The sequence below is a fragment of the Symphodus melops genome (genome assembly GCF_947650265.1).
Source record: "Symphodus melops genome assembly, chromosome: 6".
Lineage (NCBI taxonomy): Eukaryota > Metazoa > Chordata > Actinopteri > Labriformes > Labridae > Symphodus > Symphodus melops.
In genome coordinates, this window is record NC_136696.1 from 5,380,641 (window position 1) to 5,395,230 (window position 14,590).

General features: G+C 41.2%; 1 protein-coding gene across 1 annotated transcript in view; it reads right to left on the reverse strand.

Moving 5' to 3' along the window:
- Positions 1 to 169: 169 nt before the first annotated feature.
- LOC306825090 (guanine nucleotide-binding protein G(o) subunit alpha-like) overlaps positions 170 to 14,590 on the reverse strand; it is an 86,190-nt gene continuing 71,769 nt past the window's right edge. The window contains exons 6-8 of the mRNA XM_079345614.1: positions 11,434 to 11,563; positions 4,185 to 4,338; positions 170 to 1,731 (exon numbers count right to left, since the gene is read on the reverse strand). Coding sequence (XP_079201740.1) covers positions 1,544 to 1,731; positions 4,185 to 4,338; positions 11,434 to 11,563 — 472 coding nt within the window. The 3' untranslated portion in view covers positions 170 to 1,543. The remainder of the gene's footprint in view (positions 1,732 to 4,184; positions 4,339 to 11,433; positions 11,564 to 14,590) is intronic.

The following is a 14,590-nucleotide window of genomic DNA, read 5'->3' on the forward strand; positions in this document are numbered from 1 at the left end:
GATTTCTACTGATGCTGTTACTTACTGGAACCACACTGTCTCCAGTTTTACTCAGCTACAAACCAAACTATTCATAACTTGTGTGGTTCAAAAAATCAAAATGGATGGGTTATACAAAACAATCACCCTCGTACAGTGATGAGTAATCAGACCGATGTGGTGTTTTTTTCCAGGCTGTAAACACATTCATCTCTGCTGTAAAAACAGGCTTTTTTAAATCTCTTGTGTATGTTACCTCGGGGGATCCTGTAGTCAGCCTTAAGCGGACCCTCGATGAACTGGGCTTTTTCTTTTTTTCAAATTAAAATACATTTACATAAACTACTAAGTAAGTGTGTTATCATTACTTTAAATAAATTGCGTCCTATGACCTTTGAACCCTCCTGAGGGGAGGAAACAAACACCTCTGTTTTTATTCCCAAAGCAATTTGTCTTGTCATGTAAAGAAATCAGATCTGTAATTAAAGCTACATTGAGGAGTTGTTATCTGTTTTTTAAACAAAGTGCTAGTTGCAAAAAACAAGACAAAAAAAAAAAGCCTAAATCAAGACAAAACTAAGGTTCCTCACAGGAGCTTTAACAGAGCATAGCACAGCATACCAACGCATACAGACACTATGCAGCACACCATTTTTTAATTTCTTCTTAGTATACAGGACATATTGTTGTCCTCACTGCTCTGAACGACATCATTGTGATGACTCAGTGTGACTAGATGAATTACATACAAAGAGTTTACATTACTTTTCTCATATTCAGTCTTAACTAAGGTGGGAGTCTAAGGCAAAGGGTGGGTAGAGAGGTGGTATTTGATGTATTACATTTGGGCAACCCAAATCAGCTGCTTTGATTGCTGCACTTAAACTGCAAAAGTTTAGTTTTTAAAATATACTGTTGGTCCTTTTTGGCCTTTATTGGATAGAGCAGGTGAAGAAAGACAGGACATGTTGGGAGGAGAGAGTGGGGAATGGCATGCAGCACTTCAACCCCACAGCTGCTGTCAGGAGGACTAAAGCCTCAATACACGCGATGGGCAACATAACCCCCAAGTTATCTGGCACCCCACCAGCCTGGTTCTTTAAGTAAGGCACTGGTTTTATGTACAAACAGAACGCTTGACTCCGGGTTGAGTTATTCAGCGAGATTTCTTCAAAACACCAGCAAGAGATCTGAAGTTTGTGTCCAAACAGAAGCACTAAGTACGGTGTAAAGGAAGTTTGCTGTTGGCTCTCCTTTAGGAGGAGTCAAAAAAGACAAAAAAAAACAAAAAAAACAAAAAAAAACAAAGAAGTTTCAACAAGCTAATGAATCAACAAAACAAAACAAGCACTCCAACAATCCATTCATCAATGTGGAGTCCAGCTTGCAATCCAGCAGAATGAGGACATCCGTGACACAGCTCATAGCACAGATGAACCTGGCTATCATAACATGACATCACTGATATGAACCACATAACCAGTGATGGACAAGCAGGTACAACATACTGTACATAAATACAAGGCAAACCCCTTCATCAATTGGCTAACGTTAAACAGACTCATCAGTACAGGCCACAACCCTTCAGGTTGTTTGCTATGATGACATCAGTGACGGCGTCAAAGACAAACTGGATGTTGTTGGTGTCCGTAGCGCAGGTGACATGGGAGTACACCTCTTTGTTGGTCGACTTGTTCTTGTTCTCATACTGACTCTTAATGTAGTCTATTCCATCCAGGTAAGTGTCTGGACCTGAAAAGAAAACACACACACACACACACACACACACACACACACACACACACACACACACACACACACACAGAGTTAGAGTGAAGTGAAGGCTTAAAAGAGCTGTAGTCATCTGAACTGTTGTGTTAGCGAGCGAGGCTGCGTTTTCTGCATCAGCACTATTTTCTGATATTTTCTGAGAAATTAACCTCTGTCTTTCTAACTCAGCACACATTCTGCTGAGGTGTACCGAGGGCTGTGCTTACTGCCAGACACGCTTGAATAAACATGATACATGGACAACTTTCTTCCAGTCAGAGTGGTTATTGCTTGTTATTGCTGTGAAAGACGGCCAGTTTCTGAATATTGCCAATCTATCATCGTCTTTGCACAGCAACAGAGCGAGTGTGACAGACAGTAAAGTCCTACAGCCAAAAAGATGGATCCATAATTCACACTGTGCTGTATATTGATTCATTTTAAAGCTGTGCCAAATCTACTGTGTGCCCTTTAACTTCAGGTCCATTACTTACTTTAAGAGTTAGTTCTGCTTGTAGTGCAAGCATTGGACATGCAGGGGATTTAATGGGACACTTTAAATTGTTAAAAAGTCTTTTAAAATGACTCAGATCTCAGTGATTAGAGTCAGTTTTGGGTCACTAACACATCTTGGCTCTCAGCCATCAGCAGCATAGTGAAGTGCATCAGAATAGTCAAACTGTCTGCCGTGTAAAAGACTGAAGAGGGAGAAGAGGAGGAGAGGAAACAGGTCTGGAATCCTAATTCTCTCTTTCTCACAGTCCTGCTGGTTTGGTCTCCCTCCATGTTGCTTTCCCACAGTGTTGCTCTTTGTTTTTCTGAGTTTTTTTTTTTACCCTTCTCACACTGTGCTCTGTCTTGTTTTCTCACGTTCTGCTGTTTCCCCCTCATGATATCATATTTGTTGGATCTAACAAACTGGAGCCCCTCTCCTTTACACTCCCGCTAACAGACCTGATTTTATTCATATTTCACACTTTTACTTTGTTTCTAAAGGCAGTGACGTACACAGTGTGGGCTGGATTTACTTAAGGCTCGCATGTCTTAAAAGGTTTATAAACTTCACATCACCAGCAAAGTAATGTGCAAAACAACACTGTCCACGTACAGTAGTATATTTGCCTTTCCCCACCTCTTCGATCTCTTTCCTGGGCATTTATTGTCAGTCCAGACACAGTGTGACCAGCTGCCTGAGCAGCCGTGCCACAGAGGACACAGCCTGCACCCTCGGCACAATGTATGACAAGCCATCTTTAAAAGACGGAGGGGTGAAGGATAGGCCCTGTTTTATGCTATGGTTCGACTATAATCCACATTTCTTTTGTGTTTTCCGTTATATCTTACAATCTTCTTTTAATTTTATCTGTTCTTTTTGTATAACGGCATTAACGTTCGTATACTCTTCCATGTTGTTTCTTTTTGTAAAATTCAGATTTCTTTGCTGTTACTGGAAAATATGTTTGCATCTTCCCCCAATACCTTTAATGACATGTGGCTGAGTTCATTTTCTATCTGCGTTCCATCCAAACACTAACACGACCGCCTCCACAAGCTTTGCTCCTGTTTTTCTTTACGCAATTTGTTTTAGTTGATCACAAACAACTTAGAACTGTTTAATTGGAATCTTCGTACTATAAATCCGGCCCTCGCTGCACAGGCTGCACTTTTCTGGACTGTTATGAATCCAGTTGGCTAGATGGTCATTAAAGTAATCAAACATCATATAAAACCACATAAACAGACCAGATAAAATCTCTATGCACAATTATGTCCCCCTGTGTCTCCATCTATCTCAAGTGAAGAAACACACAGATGGGTTGTTTGACCATGAATAGGCCCTAAAACAACACAAAGGAGCGACACATACTGTAATTGAGATCTGAGAATATTCTGATAATAACTTTGTCAACAACGGTTGCTGAGGAGATTTTTTTCGGGGGGGATTTTGGGAAGAGAACTTTGAAGGTTTAGAGCTCGTACTCATGCCAGAACCGGATTCCTTTACATTGCTTTATTGTATTCTTGGTAAAAGGCAAACTATTTAACACGCAGCAGTGTAAAACTGACTTTACGGTCACAACAGAGGGAAGAAGAAGTTAACTCATGTTACCTAGCAACAGAAAACGCTTATGAGAAACGCTCTGTAACTGAGGTTGTGAGAGCTGCGAGTGCAAAAAGTGCAGTCAATGAACACAGGCTCAAAATGACTTCAGATAAACGCTGCATGCTCACAGACGTCACACTTTGATTGATTTTTAAATTACATTCTAATTACTCTTTGAATGGCTACATTAAATCTTATAACAGGGCTTATTTTCGGCTTCCCTTTAAACGCTCGTGCTCCTCAGATTCTACAGAGCCTCCTATTGTCGAACAGTCGAACAGTTCTAAGAAGCAGAAAACACACCATCACTAATAAGTGCATGAATATGTACCAGTATACTCGGGGAAGCAGATGGACAGTGGAGACTTGATGATCTTGTTTTCAAAGAGGTCCTTCTTGTTCAGGAAGAGGATGATGGAGGTTTCATTGAACCACTTGTTGTTACAGATGGAATCAAACAGCTTCAGAGACTCGTGCATGCGGTTCTGTAGGAGAGATATGAACAACGGTTAAACTGGACTTAATGCGTCTTGTAACACATGCTCATAAATACAATAATTAAGGCTAATGAGTTCATGAATACAACATTTCAAAAAAAATCAACAAGACAATTATGCAGAATTTATGCAAATGTGTTCAGAGGACATGCACAAAAGTAGCGAAATCAGGTTGTAAAATCAAGATCACAGAGACAGTATACAAACCAGTGAAACAAAAAATAACAATGAAAAAGCAGAACAGAGGTACCGAGGAGTTCCTCTTGTCTGCTGCATCATGTGTGTGTATGTGTGTAGCAACATGTCGCTAATAGAAATGGTTAGCAGGCTGAGTAAAGCAAAGACATGCAAGTTAAACTCTGAAACTTTGAGCCATTCAACTGTTAACAGTCGAATGGTACCCTCAATAATGAAAGCTTAAAGGTACCCTGTGGAGTTTTTGACCACCAGGGGCACCATAGAGCAAGCTTTGAGTTGAAGCTCTCTGTCTTGGTTATAATGCAGGAGGTGCCTCAGGAACTAACCCGCTCAATGTGAGTAGAGTGTTATGTCATCTCTAATTTGACAGACTGCCGAAGGCATCAACACTTAGTTAGCATAATAAATAATAAGGTCAACTCTATAACAGTTGACGAAAATGACGAAGAAAGAGGGTCTACATGGTGCAAACTCAAGTTTAAGATTTTTCAACTTTTTTCTCAGGCAGAGAATGTTATCTGTTTGTGTGAGTCAGATACATTACAGTGTAGGATGAAGATAAGTATAAATACAAACAAATTAGAAATACTGTTTATAATGAAAAAGCGATAGGTGATATGAATAAAAACACTATGAAACAAACATGATGAAAACAATGATTTAAATACTGTTTGATTTGCATCTTAAATGTATTCCAATCATTAAAATGTTGTTGATTGCCAAAAGCAATAATTTTTCTCGTTTTTATCACTAGGCAATATTTTCAAGTACCTCATGGGATTTCCCCCTCTCCAGTTTGAGATGTGAAAGTCTTGTGAGCAAGATTTGCTCCCCTCAGCTAATTTCCACCACATATATCTGCTTTAATGACGTCTGAGAAGGCGAAAAACATCTAACTGTAACCATTACTTTTAGTGCTCATGAAAAAAACAACAAAAAACACCCAATGAGTGAAGAAATCTTCCCTGTGTACATAAGTGCCTTGTGATGAAAACAAAGGTGATTCTCTTTAGGACAGAGTTGAAAGCAGTTTCTCTTTGGTTATGGTCCTTCATTTGCTCCTTTCTTAGACGGGAGGGAAAAAAAGGTAATTGATCTTGATCATCAACCAATGAAAAGACTGAAGCCTCACAAACCAAAGAATGACAAAGAGAAAGGAGGTTTGAATTATTCAGAGATTTGAATTACTCAGTATCTAAGGGTTATATGGTGTTGGTCAGATCAACAGATGGCTGCACACACAGACACATGGCTGGTTCAGATGAAGTTAGAGAGCATGCATACAAATAGGTGAAGACTAAAGCTGTGCAAAGATACACACACATGCAAACACTGACAAATTGATTCAATTCATTCACAAACAGAAAGAGACACTGCTTTCAACTCTTGTTGGGTGCATAAACCTATCAGGAAGTTTCATACCTGTCTGTGGGAGGAGCATCTGTAGAAGATCTGACTGCTGATTGGTTAGAGAGGACAGTCGGTGGCGAGAGTGACAGGAGGAGCGGAAGGAGCCAGAGATGCTGCAGGGCGGAGTTTAGAGCAGGAACAAGAAAATGCAAGGGACCCGCCCCGCCCCCCCCGTCCACCCAGACACAGCACACTTCCTCTTAATGACACAAACACTGATACACACATACACGCCATAGAGCTGAAAAGAAAGTGTTTAAAGGCAGCAGGAGAGGACTTTACCCAGACAGTGTTCACCGACACGAGTCGTCATTTTAAAATGGTCAGTGTGTGTTTTCACAGAACGGGACAAGGAGAGGCAGAACAAAAAACACAGGGCAAGCAGTTCCTAATAGAACAAAGGGAGGTACAAAGAGAGAGTCGTCCATGAGCACAGTGTGTGTGTGTGTGTGTGTGTGTGTGTGTGTGTGTGTGTGTGTGTGTGTGTGTATTCATACAATAAAAGTCAACACATTCAGTGAAGAGCCAGCGAGGGTTATATTTCATTATGTCTACATCAGACAGCCTGTTAAGTTACAACAATGATCGAACAACTCCTCCAAAATCACTTCTTCTCAATTCAACTGCTTTTGTGAAATCAACACAAGACAATAGCTGAGCCTCCAACTCAACATTGTCTCCTGCTGATTTATACCAGGCATCTGCTTTTATCTATTCGACTTTAAGGGAAGTTCATTTGGTTTTCATGCACTCGAGGGGGATTTGTAAAAAGTTTGAACGTCCCTTTATACTATTCCTCGGGTCAAGTCAACTGAGAACTCAGTTTCCAATTAAAGATGAGAAAGTATGTGATTCACGAGACGACTCCTTTACTTTACATGATGCGGAATTCTGAGAATTAATGACAACATCTATCCCCTCAATCCCACCAGATCCGTGTCGAGTCCGTGTCCATGTGTATGCCTCCACTGGGTCCGCTGCGCTGCATCTCAGCTACGTCTCAATTTAGCAGAGAAAAGAACAAGCGGGACCGGAAGTCAAACACCGATACAACATTAAACATTACCGGTTTATTTTCAGAATAAAACACTCAGTTTTGACTGTTTTTTGACAAAAAAAGCGTTTGTGTTTGGTTATGTGTTGAGAAGGATTATTTAGAGTTTTAGACCACACACATCGTGTTATCTCGCGCTGTAGCAAGTGTATCTGTTTAATTATCACAAGAATTCCTTGTCTCGGCCTCCAGCTGATCGGACGTGCTGTGCACGGAGCCGTCACGCACAGGAGCAGACACGCAATGCACACGGATCTGATGGAATTGAGGGGTGAGAGTCTGTGAATCCGTGTTTGAACATGCCAGCAGTGTCACGACTTCAGGAATCATCAGCCGTCTCTTTCACCCGGGGAAACGCTCACCTGTCACGTCACACTGAAGTTACTGACAGAACCTGAAAACATCATTACCTCTAAATCAATAACTGATGAATCCACTAACTAATAATAAATCCATAAACATTAGAGCTCGATCCATACATCCATCATTCATATCCAGCCTCCAAGTCCAGACGGAATCAGGAGCTTCCCTGTATGATGACAGAATAGTTGTCGTGTGCACAGTACTCCTCTGAATCAGAAGTCTGTAAATGTTTGGCAGCAGACATGATGGAGCGTGTGGATTCAAGCAGGAAAAAAAACAAACATTTGGTGATTTGCCTGGTAATTATAACTCCCCGACCAGTGTTTGCTCTGTCATGAAAACTCCAATCATGATCAGAACTCGTTCTCTCAGACAAATTCAACATTCAGACTTATGATTAATGTTGTTTCAGCAAAAAGAACATTGTGGAAGTTATACTGGTGCGGTTCACCAGTTTAGTCCTATATTGCCTCATATTTTCTTATCATTTGTGTATTTGAACTTGTTTTTTGAAAACACAGTTTATAATATAAAAACACATCATATCTCTGCCATCGGGGCGGTGATACAGAACACTGAGCTGGAAGAGAAAGAGCTTCGTCCCCTCAGCGACTGAAGCCCTCAACAAGCCTTAACGCTCTTGTTGTGTGTTTCTACCTACTGTTAGACGTTTTCTTCATGGGTATCAACTGTGCTAAGCTATGGGAACGTTCCTCCCTGGAGTATGAATAAACTATTGTGTTGTTGTTTTGTGCAGTCTCATCTAAAGAGCGCTTTCAGAGGAGAAAGTGGTCTTTGTATTACTCCCCAGAAACAAGAGCTTGAAATGACACAAATGGAGCTTCGTGGCCACGGCGTCATGCTTTAATATTGTGCCAGAGTTCCCATCAGCTGATCTCACACAAGCCTCATCAGCTGATGACCAGCGGATCTGCTGAAGTATCCTATTGGCCAATTAGTTCTAATGACACCTTATTCAAACTGCTCTAGCCTGCATATGCGTCTCTGCTCCCTCCGCATGCCATATTTGCAAACCTCCTTCTTCCCTGCTCCTCTTTTTATGCTATTCTGACTTCATCAATGTTATGCTGCTTGTCACTGATACTTGCACTGGAGGGGTTTTCTGCTTATCTCCCTGCTTTATAGCTTCCATGTAAGCATGTGGAAGGGCAGGAATGTGTGCTGTCCCTGCCTAATGCTTTCCATGTAAGCACGTGGAAGGGCAGGGAGATCCCTCAGAGCCATACCGCTAAATAAAAAAATAAAATAATTGTATCCATGTTGACAAAGTGGTCCTGACTGAACTGCTCTTTTTGTAGAGACATTTTCAGCGATAAAAACGGCAAAACATCAGCGTGACCTCACGTTGCAAACATCTGGACAGATATCTGCACCAAAAAGAGCACGCACCAATTAAACAACCTCTGCAGCTCACACACTGCAGGAGCTGTGAGTGAGAGCGCCTCATGATCCCTCTCCTCCTCCGACGTTCTTCTGGCGCTCTCAGCTCAGAGGGAGGCTTGACGACATCTGCATAAATAGAGCAGCAACTGAACAGGGGATTCACTTCAGGCTTATAATTAGCAGCGGGCACCGTGCATGTAAATCAGCGTATTTGTTTTCCGTTGCATGGCATGATGTATACACTGCGGCACAGCAGGTGGTGGCCTTCCGTGGAGGAAACACCAACTTCTAAAACACATATTTCAGGTATCTATTTTTGCATCATGTTCTGTAATCAGCTGGTTATATTCAGATTCTTCATAGAGCTTTCTGGTTTGAGGAAGTGATACGATTTTCAGCACCTACTGTACGAGTCATCATTCACCTTTAATGCACACTAGCATGCATACAATCCACTCTGTGTCTTGTATTTGATTTGACACAGAAAGCAGCTGAAGGAAAAAGCAGATTCACACAGAGAGGACATGAACAGTCCTCATGTGTTTGTGTTCTTAAAGTGTCTCCTCAGCACTTACTATGAAGCACTGCTGGATTAAGTGTTTTAGTTTGATGAACAAGTCGCAGAAGTATTTTGAACGAGGCTTTGATAAGCACTCCGTGGATTTATCGACAGTGTATGATTGCACGTTCAGCGAGAAGAGGAAACATAGAGGCCGGAGCAGATCTAATGAAGACAAACTGACTTTAAATAAAGGAAGTTTATGCTCATTCTAACAACAATACATTTCCTTCTGTGCAGAATGTGTCTCTGTCACACGATGACCATTTTATCAACTGTTTTGTCCTGAATTAAAAAAACAAAACAAAACTCAAAATTTTGATGGTTCTGACAGACTTTAAATAGAATATAATCCATTCAACAACTCGGCCTGTATCTTTAAAAAAAAGGGAAAAAACAAAAAGGAAAGACTTCAAATATCTTGGGACAACAGTATGAGTCAATTCAACCACAACAGGCCAAGCATGGTCTTTGTTTTTTAGAGTAGATATTTAGATAAATGTTGCTTTCAGTGCTGAAGGATTGTAAGACTTTGAGTGTAAGGGCCACGTAAAAGAAAAAAAAGTCTTAAATGTCAAGATCAAAGCGATAAATTTACCAGAATAAAGTAGTTAATTTACGATGTTATACTTGTAAATTGATTTCAAAGAGATAATGCTTCTAAAAGAAGAGCAGCTACCTGTCTGCACGACGATGATGAAAGACATTTCAACTTGCAAAGAGAAATCTAATATTATCTGCGTCACTCTCTCTGGAAAGCCCCCGTTTGTTCTTTTCAGGGTCCTGACACTCGACAATGTGATGCTGATAAGTGGAACCTCGACTAAAGTTTAACTTCATAAGATGCTCCATGACCCTCATTTCATACAGGCCGCTGCTGCTCTTCTGGGATAACTACAGACTAAAAGATCGACTTTATTCTTCGAAATTTACGACTTTAATCTCCAACTCTCAGATTTGTTCCCCCTTTATGTGGCCCTAATAATATTTCAGAAACATTATAGTGAAAATTGGGAAAACCAAACAAAAAAGCCGGCTAAACTCGTCTGTGTGACGGATGACTTTGTTTTTAGTCCCGACATGACGTACTCGAGCTGTACCATCTTAAACTGTTATTACATTTTTTGAAATGAAAACCTGCTCGCTGCTTTGGCAGATTTCTTTTGTTTATTACAAGTAATCCACGTCTTATTTCTTTGTAATAGCTTAGTTGGTTTTGGGACTTTTGGGTTTGTATGAAGTGTAATGATGTTTTTTTTTTTTTTTTTTACTATTCATGATGAAAAACACGCTTTGAGTTTCTCTACTTTGAGTTTAAAGAAACACATGTTACACATTTCTCTTCTGTTGTCACATAAACGGGCTGATTTCGAGGAATGTCCATTTCAGTTTGCGCTGTGATCAAGGAAAGTTTGAAGACAAACCAGTGACAAATCAAACCAAGGGTCGATGACTCAGTCTCAAAAACGACAGCAGATATTTAGATAGATACAAAACTAAAGCGGGAAGAAAGCAGGTCAGTCTCCTCTATGGTATGAATATATACACAATGTCATCATTAATATGTGAAGACTTTTGGCACAAACCTGTTTCGTAGCTCATTCAAGAGCACACACATTTCCTCCCTTCCTGTTTGACAATCTTTGACGCAGACCATGTGTTTAATGTCAGCTTACACCCCCTCTACTTATAGAACAAGTATATCATCCCTCTTTACACCATCTGCTCCTTCGTAGTGTCCCACATGCTCAATGCTTACAATAACAAACGGGTTCTTATGTCATAAAGCGATAGAGAAAGGGGGAGAGATCAATTGAAATTGAAATTGAAACTGAAATTTTGTGTTTTATTTTCACTAAGGGAACCGGAGGGTCGCCGGTTTGAGTCCCAGTGTGGACCAAATATGGAAATTCATCAGGGAGCTGGAGCGGTGAAAGACCACTTCCAGAGCACTCCCCTTTAAGCAAGGCACAGAATCCCCCCCCCCCCAACAGCTTCGGAGCGCTGTCACTCTGACGTCTCTCCGTCAGTGCATGTCCATAGGTCCCTGTGCACGAGTGTTGCATGTCAAACAGAGTGAAAGTCGTGTTCTTACCGTGGTCTCATCCTCGTGCAGCACCTGGTCGTATCCACTGAGCGCCACGCAGAAAATGATGGCTGTGACATCCTCGAAACAGTGGATCCACTTCTTCCTCTCTGACCTCTGACCTCCCACATCAAACAGCCTGATGGACAAGCACACAGATGAGAGCACAAACACACAGGAGAACACTCAAACTAAAGAGGAGCCTCCACTCGTTCTTTTACAAAGATGATTCAATTCTCGTGAGACCTCCTGGTACTTCTTTCCCTTTTCAGCTGGAGCCTTACACTGTTTCTATGCAGCTGTGGAGGATGGTCACTTCTACCACCTCTAGTTTCTGTTTCCATTTTTTGATGGCAGGAGGCCATTAGTATCACATGTAGAAATCCAGTCTTGTTTCCCAGCCCAGGGAGAGGAGGTTCTTTTCTTGTAAATGATCACTTTCAGGGGTTACAGTAGCTAACCTTTTCACACCCTACTGTGTTCTTCTTGCCCTATTTCATACCTTGTTTATTCTTATTCAGTGTTTGGACATCTACCTCAGCCACTCTAAATTGTGTACAAGAGACTTGTGACCGATTTTATTCTTTTTTATCCTCATACGAATGTTCATATATTGACTTTAACAAAAATACATGTGAGGCTACACTTGAGTGTGCGGCCGTTTCCTTGACCTATATAAGCCTCTTGAAATGTTACTGTGAACAAACACCACAGCAATCATCCCACATTGATCGATCTCAGAAGTCGCCTATCGACTGACAATGATTGATCCTCTTTCAGGGGCTTCAAGTGACGGCTGAAGATGCGCTGCCTTGCGTTGCCGTTGTTCACGGTCCACCTTGAGAAGGGAGGATGGAGCTGAGATTGAACGCCCAGAAGCTGATTATCACAGATTGGATGAAGGCAGTGCTTCCAACACAGAAGCCCTTTACAGATTGCGGTGCATCAAAAGCTGCCTAACAAAGTTCTGCAGTCATTACATCTTTGCACATTGCATCCCAAACACCATAATAATGGTGTCTCATTGTGCGACGTCACATTGCATCACTACGCTGTAAGAGGGTTAGGGTTGATGTTTTGATTGTATATGTTTTAGAGCTGCAGCTATCGAATATTTTAGTAATCGAGTATTCTATCGAATATCCCGTCGATTAATCGAGTAATCTAATAAATCATACTTTTGCTTAATTAAGGTTTAACTCGTCTTGGGTCGTCCCTACAAACCTGCTTCTTTGCAGTTACCATGGAAACGCCTGCTCGTTACAGCCAACCACCTCTGCTCTACAGCTGCTGATGATGCTCACCATATTACTGACAGGGTCCCAAATTCACTGGTCAAGGCGGCAGGTAGATGAAAAATGCAGGCCAAACACGTTTTAATGGCTGAAATAGCAAATAGTGTTTTGTGTAGCCTACACATCTGTTACAGTACACTTAATTGAGAAAGCATTATGTTCTGTTGAATCAATCACAGAATCAATCATTATGTCAGATAAGGAAATTGAGAAACTTTAAATATATATTTGCTAAATTATTATTCCACAAACAAGTTCTGTCTTGATTTAGCTTTGAAGACATTAGAGATTTAATATAATCAGCCTGTTTATTGTTAAAAGTGTATCTCTGTCTGCTCCTGCAGCGCGTACATTCAGCACGCTCACAGACTACAGAGACCATAGACGTGTCTATGACAGAGACTGTGAGGACGTTGCTATCGTTATGTTAGCTGCCAACACGGAGAGAGTGAACGGAGAAAAGCCGACTGTTTGACCGGATCACGTGATCCCGACTGGGTCGTCTGGATCGCGGATCAACTGTGTGCTGACTAAAAGTTAAAAGGGGCGCGCCGCGCTCGCGTGTGCGCGCGTGTGCGTGTTAGCGCTGAAGTGTGTAAGAGAGAGGAGCAGGTAGCTGCAGCTACATTAAACGTGTTTTATACTCATACCAAAGTTTTGATGACGCAAAAAAAAACAAAAATAAACTTAACGAAGCCTCGAGGCAGCGAAAATTCCTCGATGAATTTTTGTAATCGAATTATTCGAGGAATCGTTTCAGCTCTAATATGTTTATATGTCCCATCTGACATTGTTTCAGTGGTTTTCATACTCATTGAATACCTGACAGTCTGTAAGTGATATTGAATAGTCAGAGATAGTTTGTGACATGATAGTCGTCTTCAGCCGTTGTTGTCACACAGTTTCATGACGCCTAAATGCTGAAGTGTCATCATCATTTTACCACAGAGAAGAGTTTTTAAGAAATGGGATGTGCACACTCACTGGTGTGATAGTGCTGACCTCCTCCATTCAAAAACCTCATGGTCATGCATTTCAGATAGCAGCATCAAACACTGACCCGTTTTCTTTTGAGTAGTTTATCAGAACATCTTTTGTTTCTGAAATCTGAATCAAAGATTAAAATGGACGTTTTGTCTTTTTAATTAAAACCCTGACATGTGTTTTTTTTTAAAGATAATTGTATGAACCACTGCTCGAGTGGATGGTTATAATGGTAGGTGGGTTCATGGGTCACACCCAAAGCAGGAGCACTGGAGTCGCCCACGCACTGCCTGACTGCCAGTAATAGCAGTCGAGCTGAAAATATGAAGCCATCTCAACAAAACACACCCAGTGCAGCGCCTACTCAACCACAGGAGTAAGAGAGCATCATTCAGCAAAACTATCCTTTTCTCTTCATGACTGTGATGATCGGTGCCACACAGTTATTATCTGTGTATGTGTGACAAACACTGGGACAGAGAGAGACCAAATTGCAGTGCGATGAAGAATCCATCCATATAACTCAGGGTTAGTCTTTTCAGTTTATTATCTTCCTGCTCTGCTTGTCAGTCAATACTTTGAGTGTGTGTGTGTGTGTGTGTGTGTGTGTGTGTGTGTGTGTGTGTGTGTGTGTGTGCGTGTGCGCACGCTCAGAAATATGGTCATTCAATTAGAGGTCAAAATAAAACTCCTCCCCCTTTTCTCTTTCTTTTCTCCAGCCAAGCCTCCTCTCTGTCATCGTTCCCACGGCTCTTTGATCTAATTAAATTAGATCTCATTAAAAATAACAGACTATCATAAATATAGACACTTGCTCAAAGCATGTAATCTTATTAATTACAGGAGGGAGTTCATACTTAATGTGGCATTGAGGAAGACACATTGTG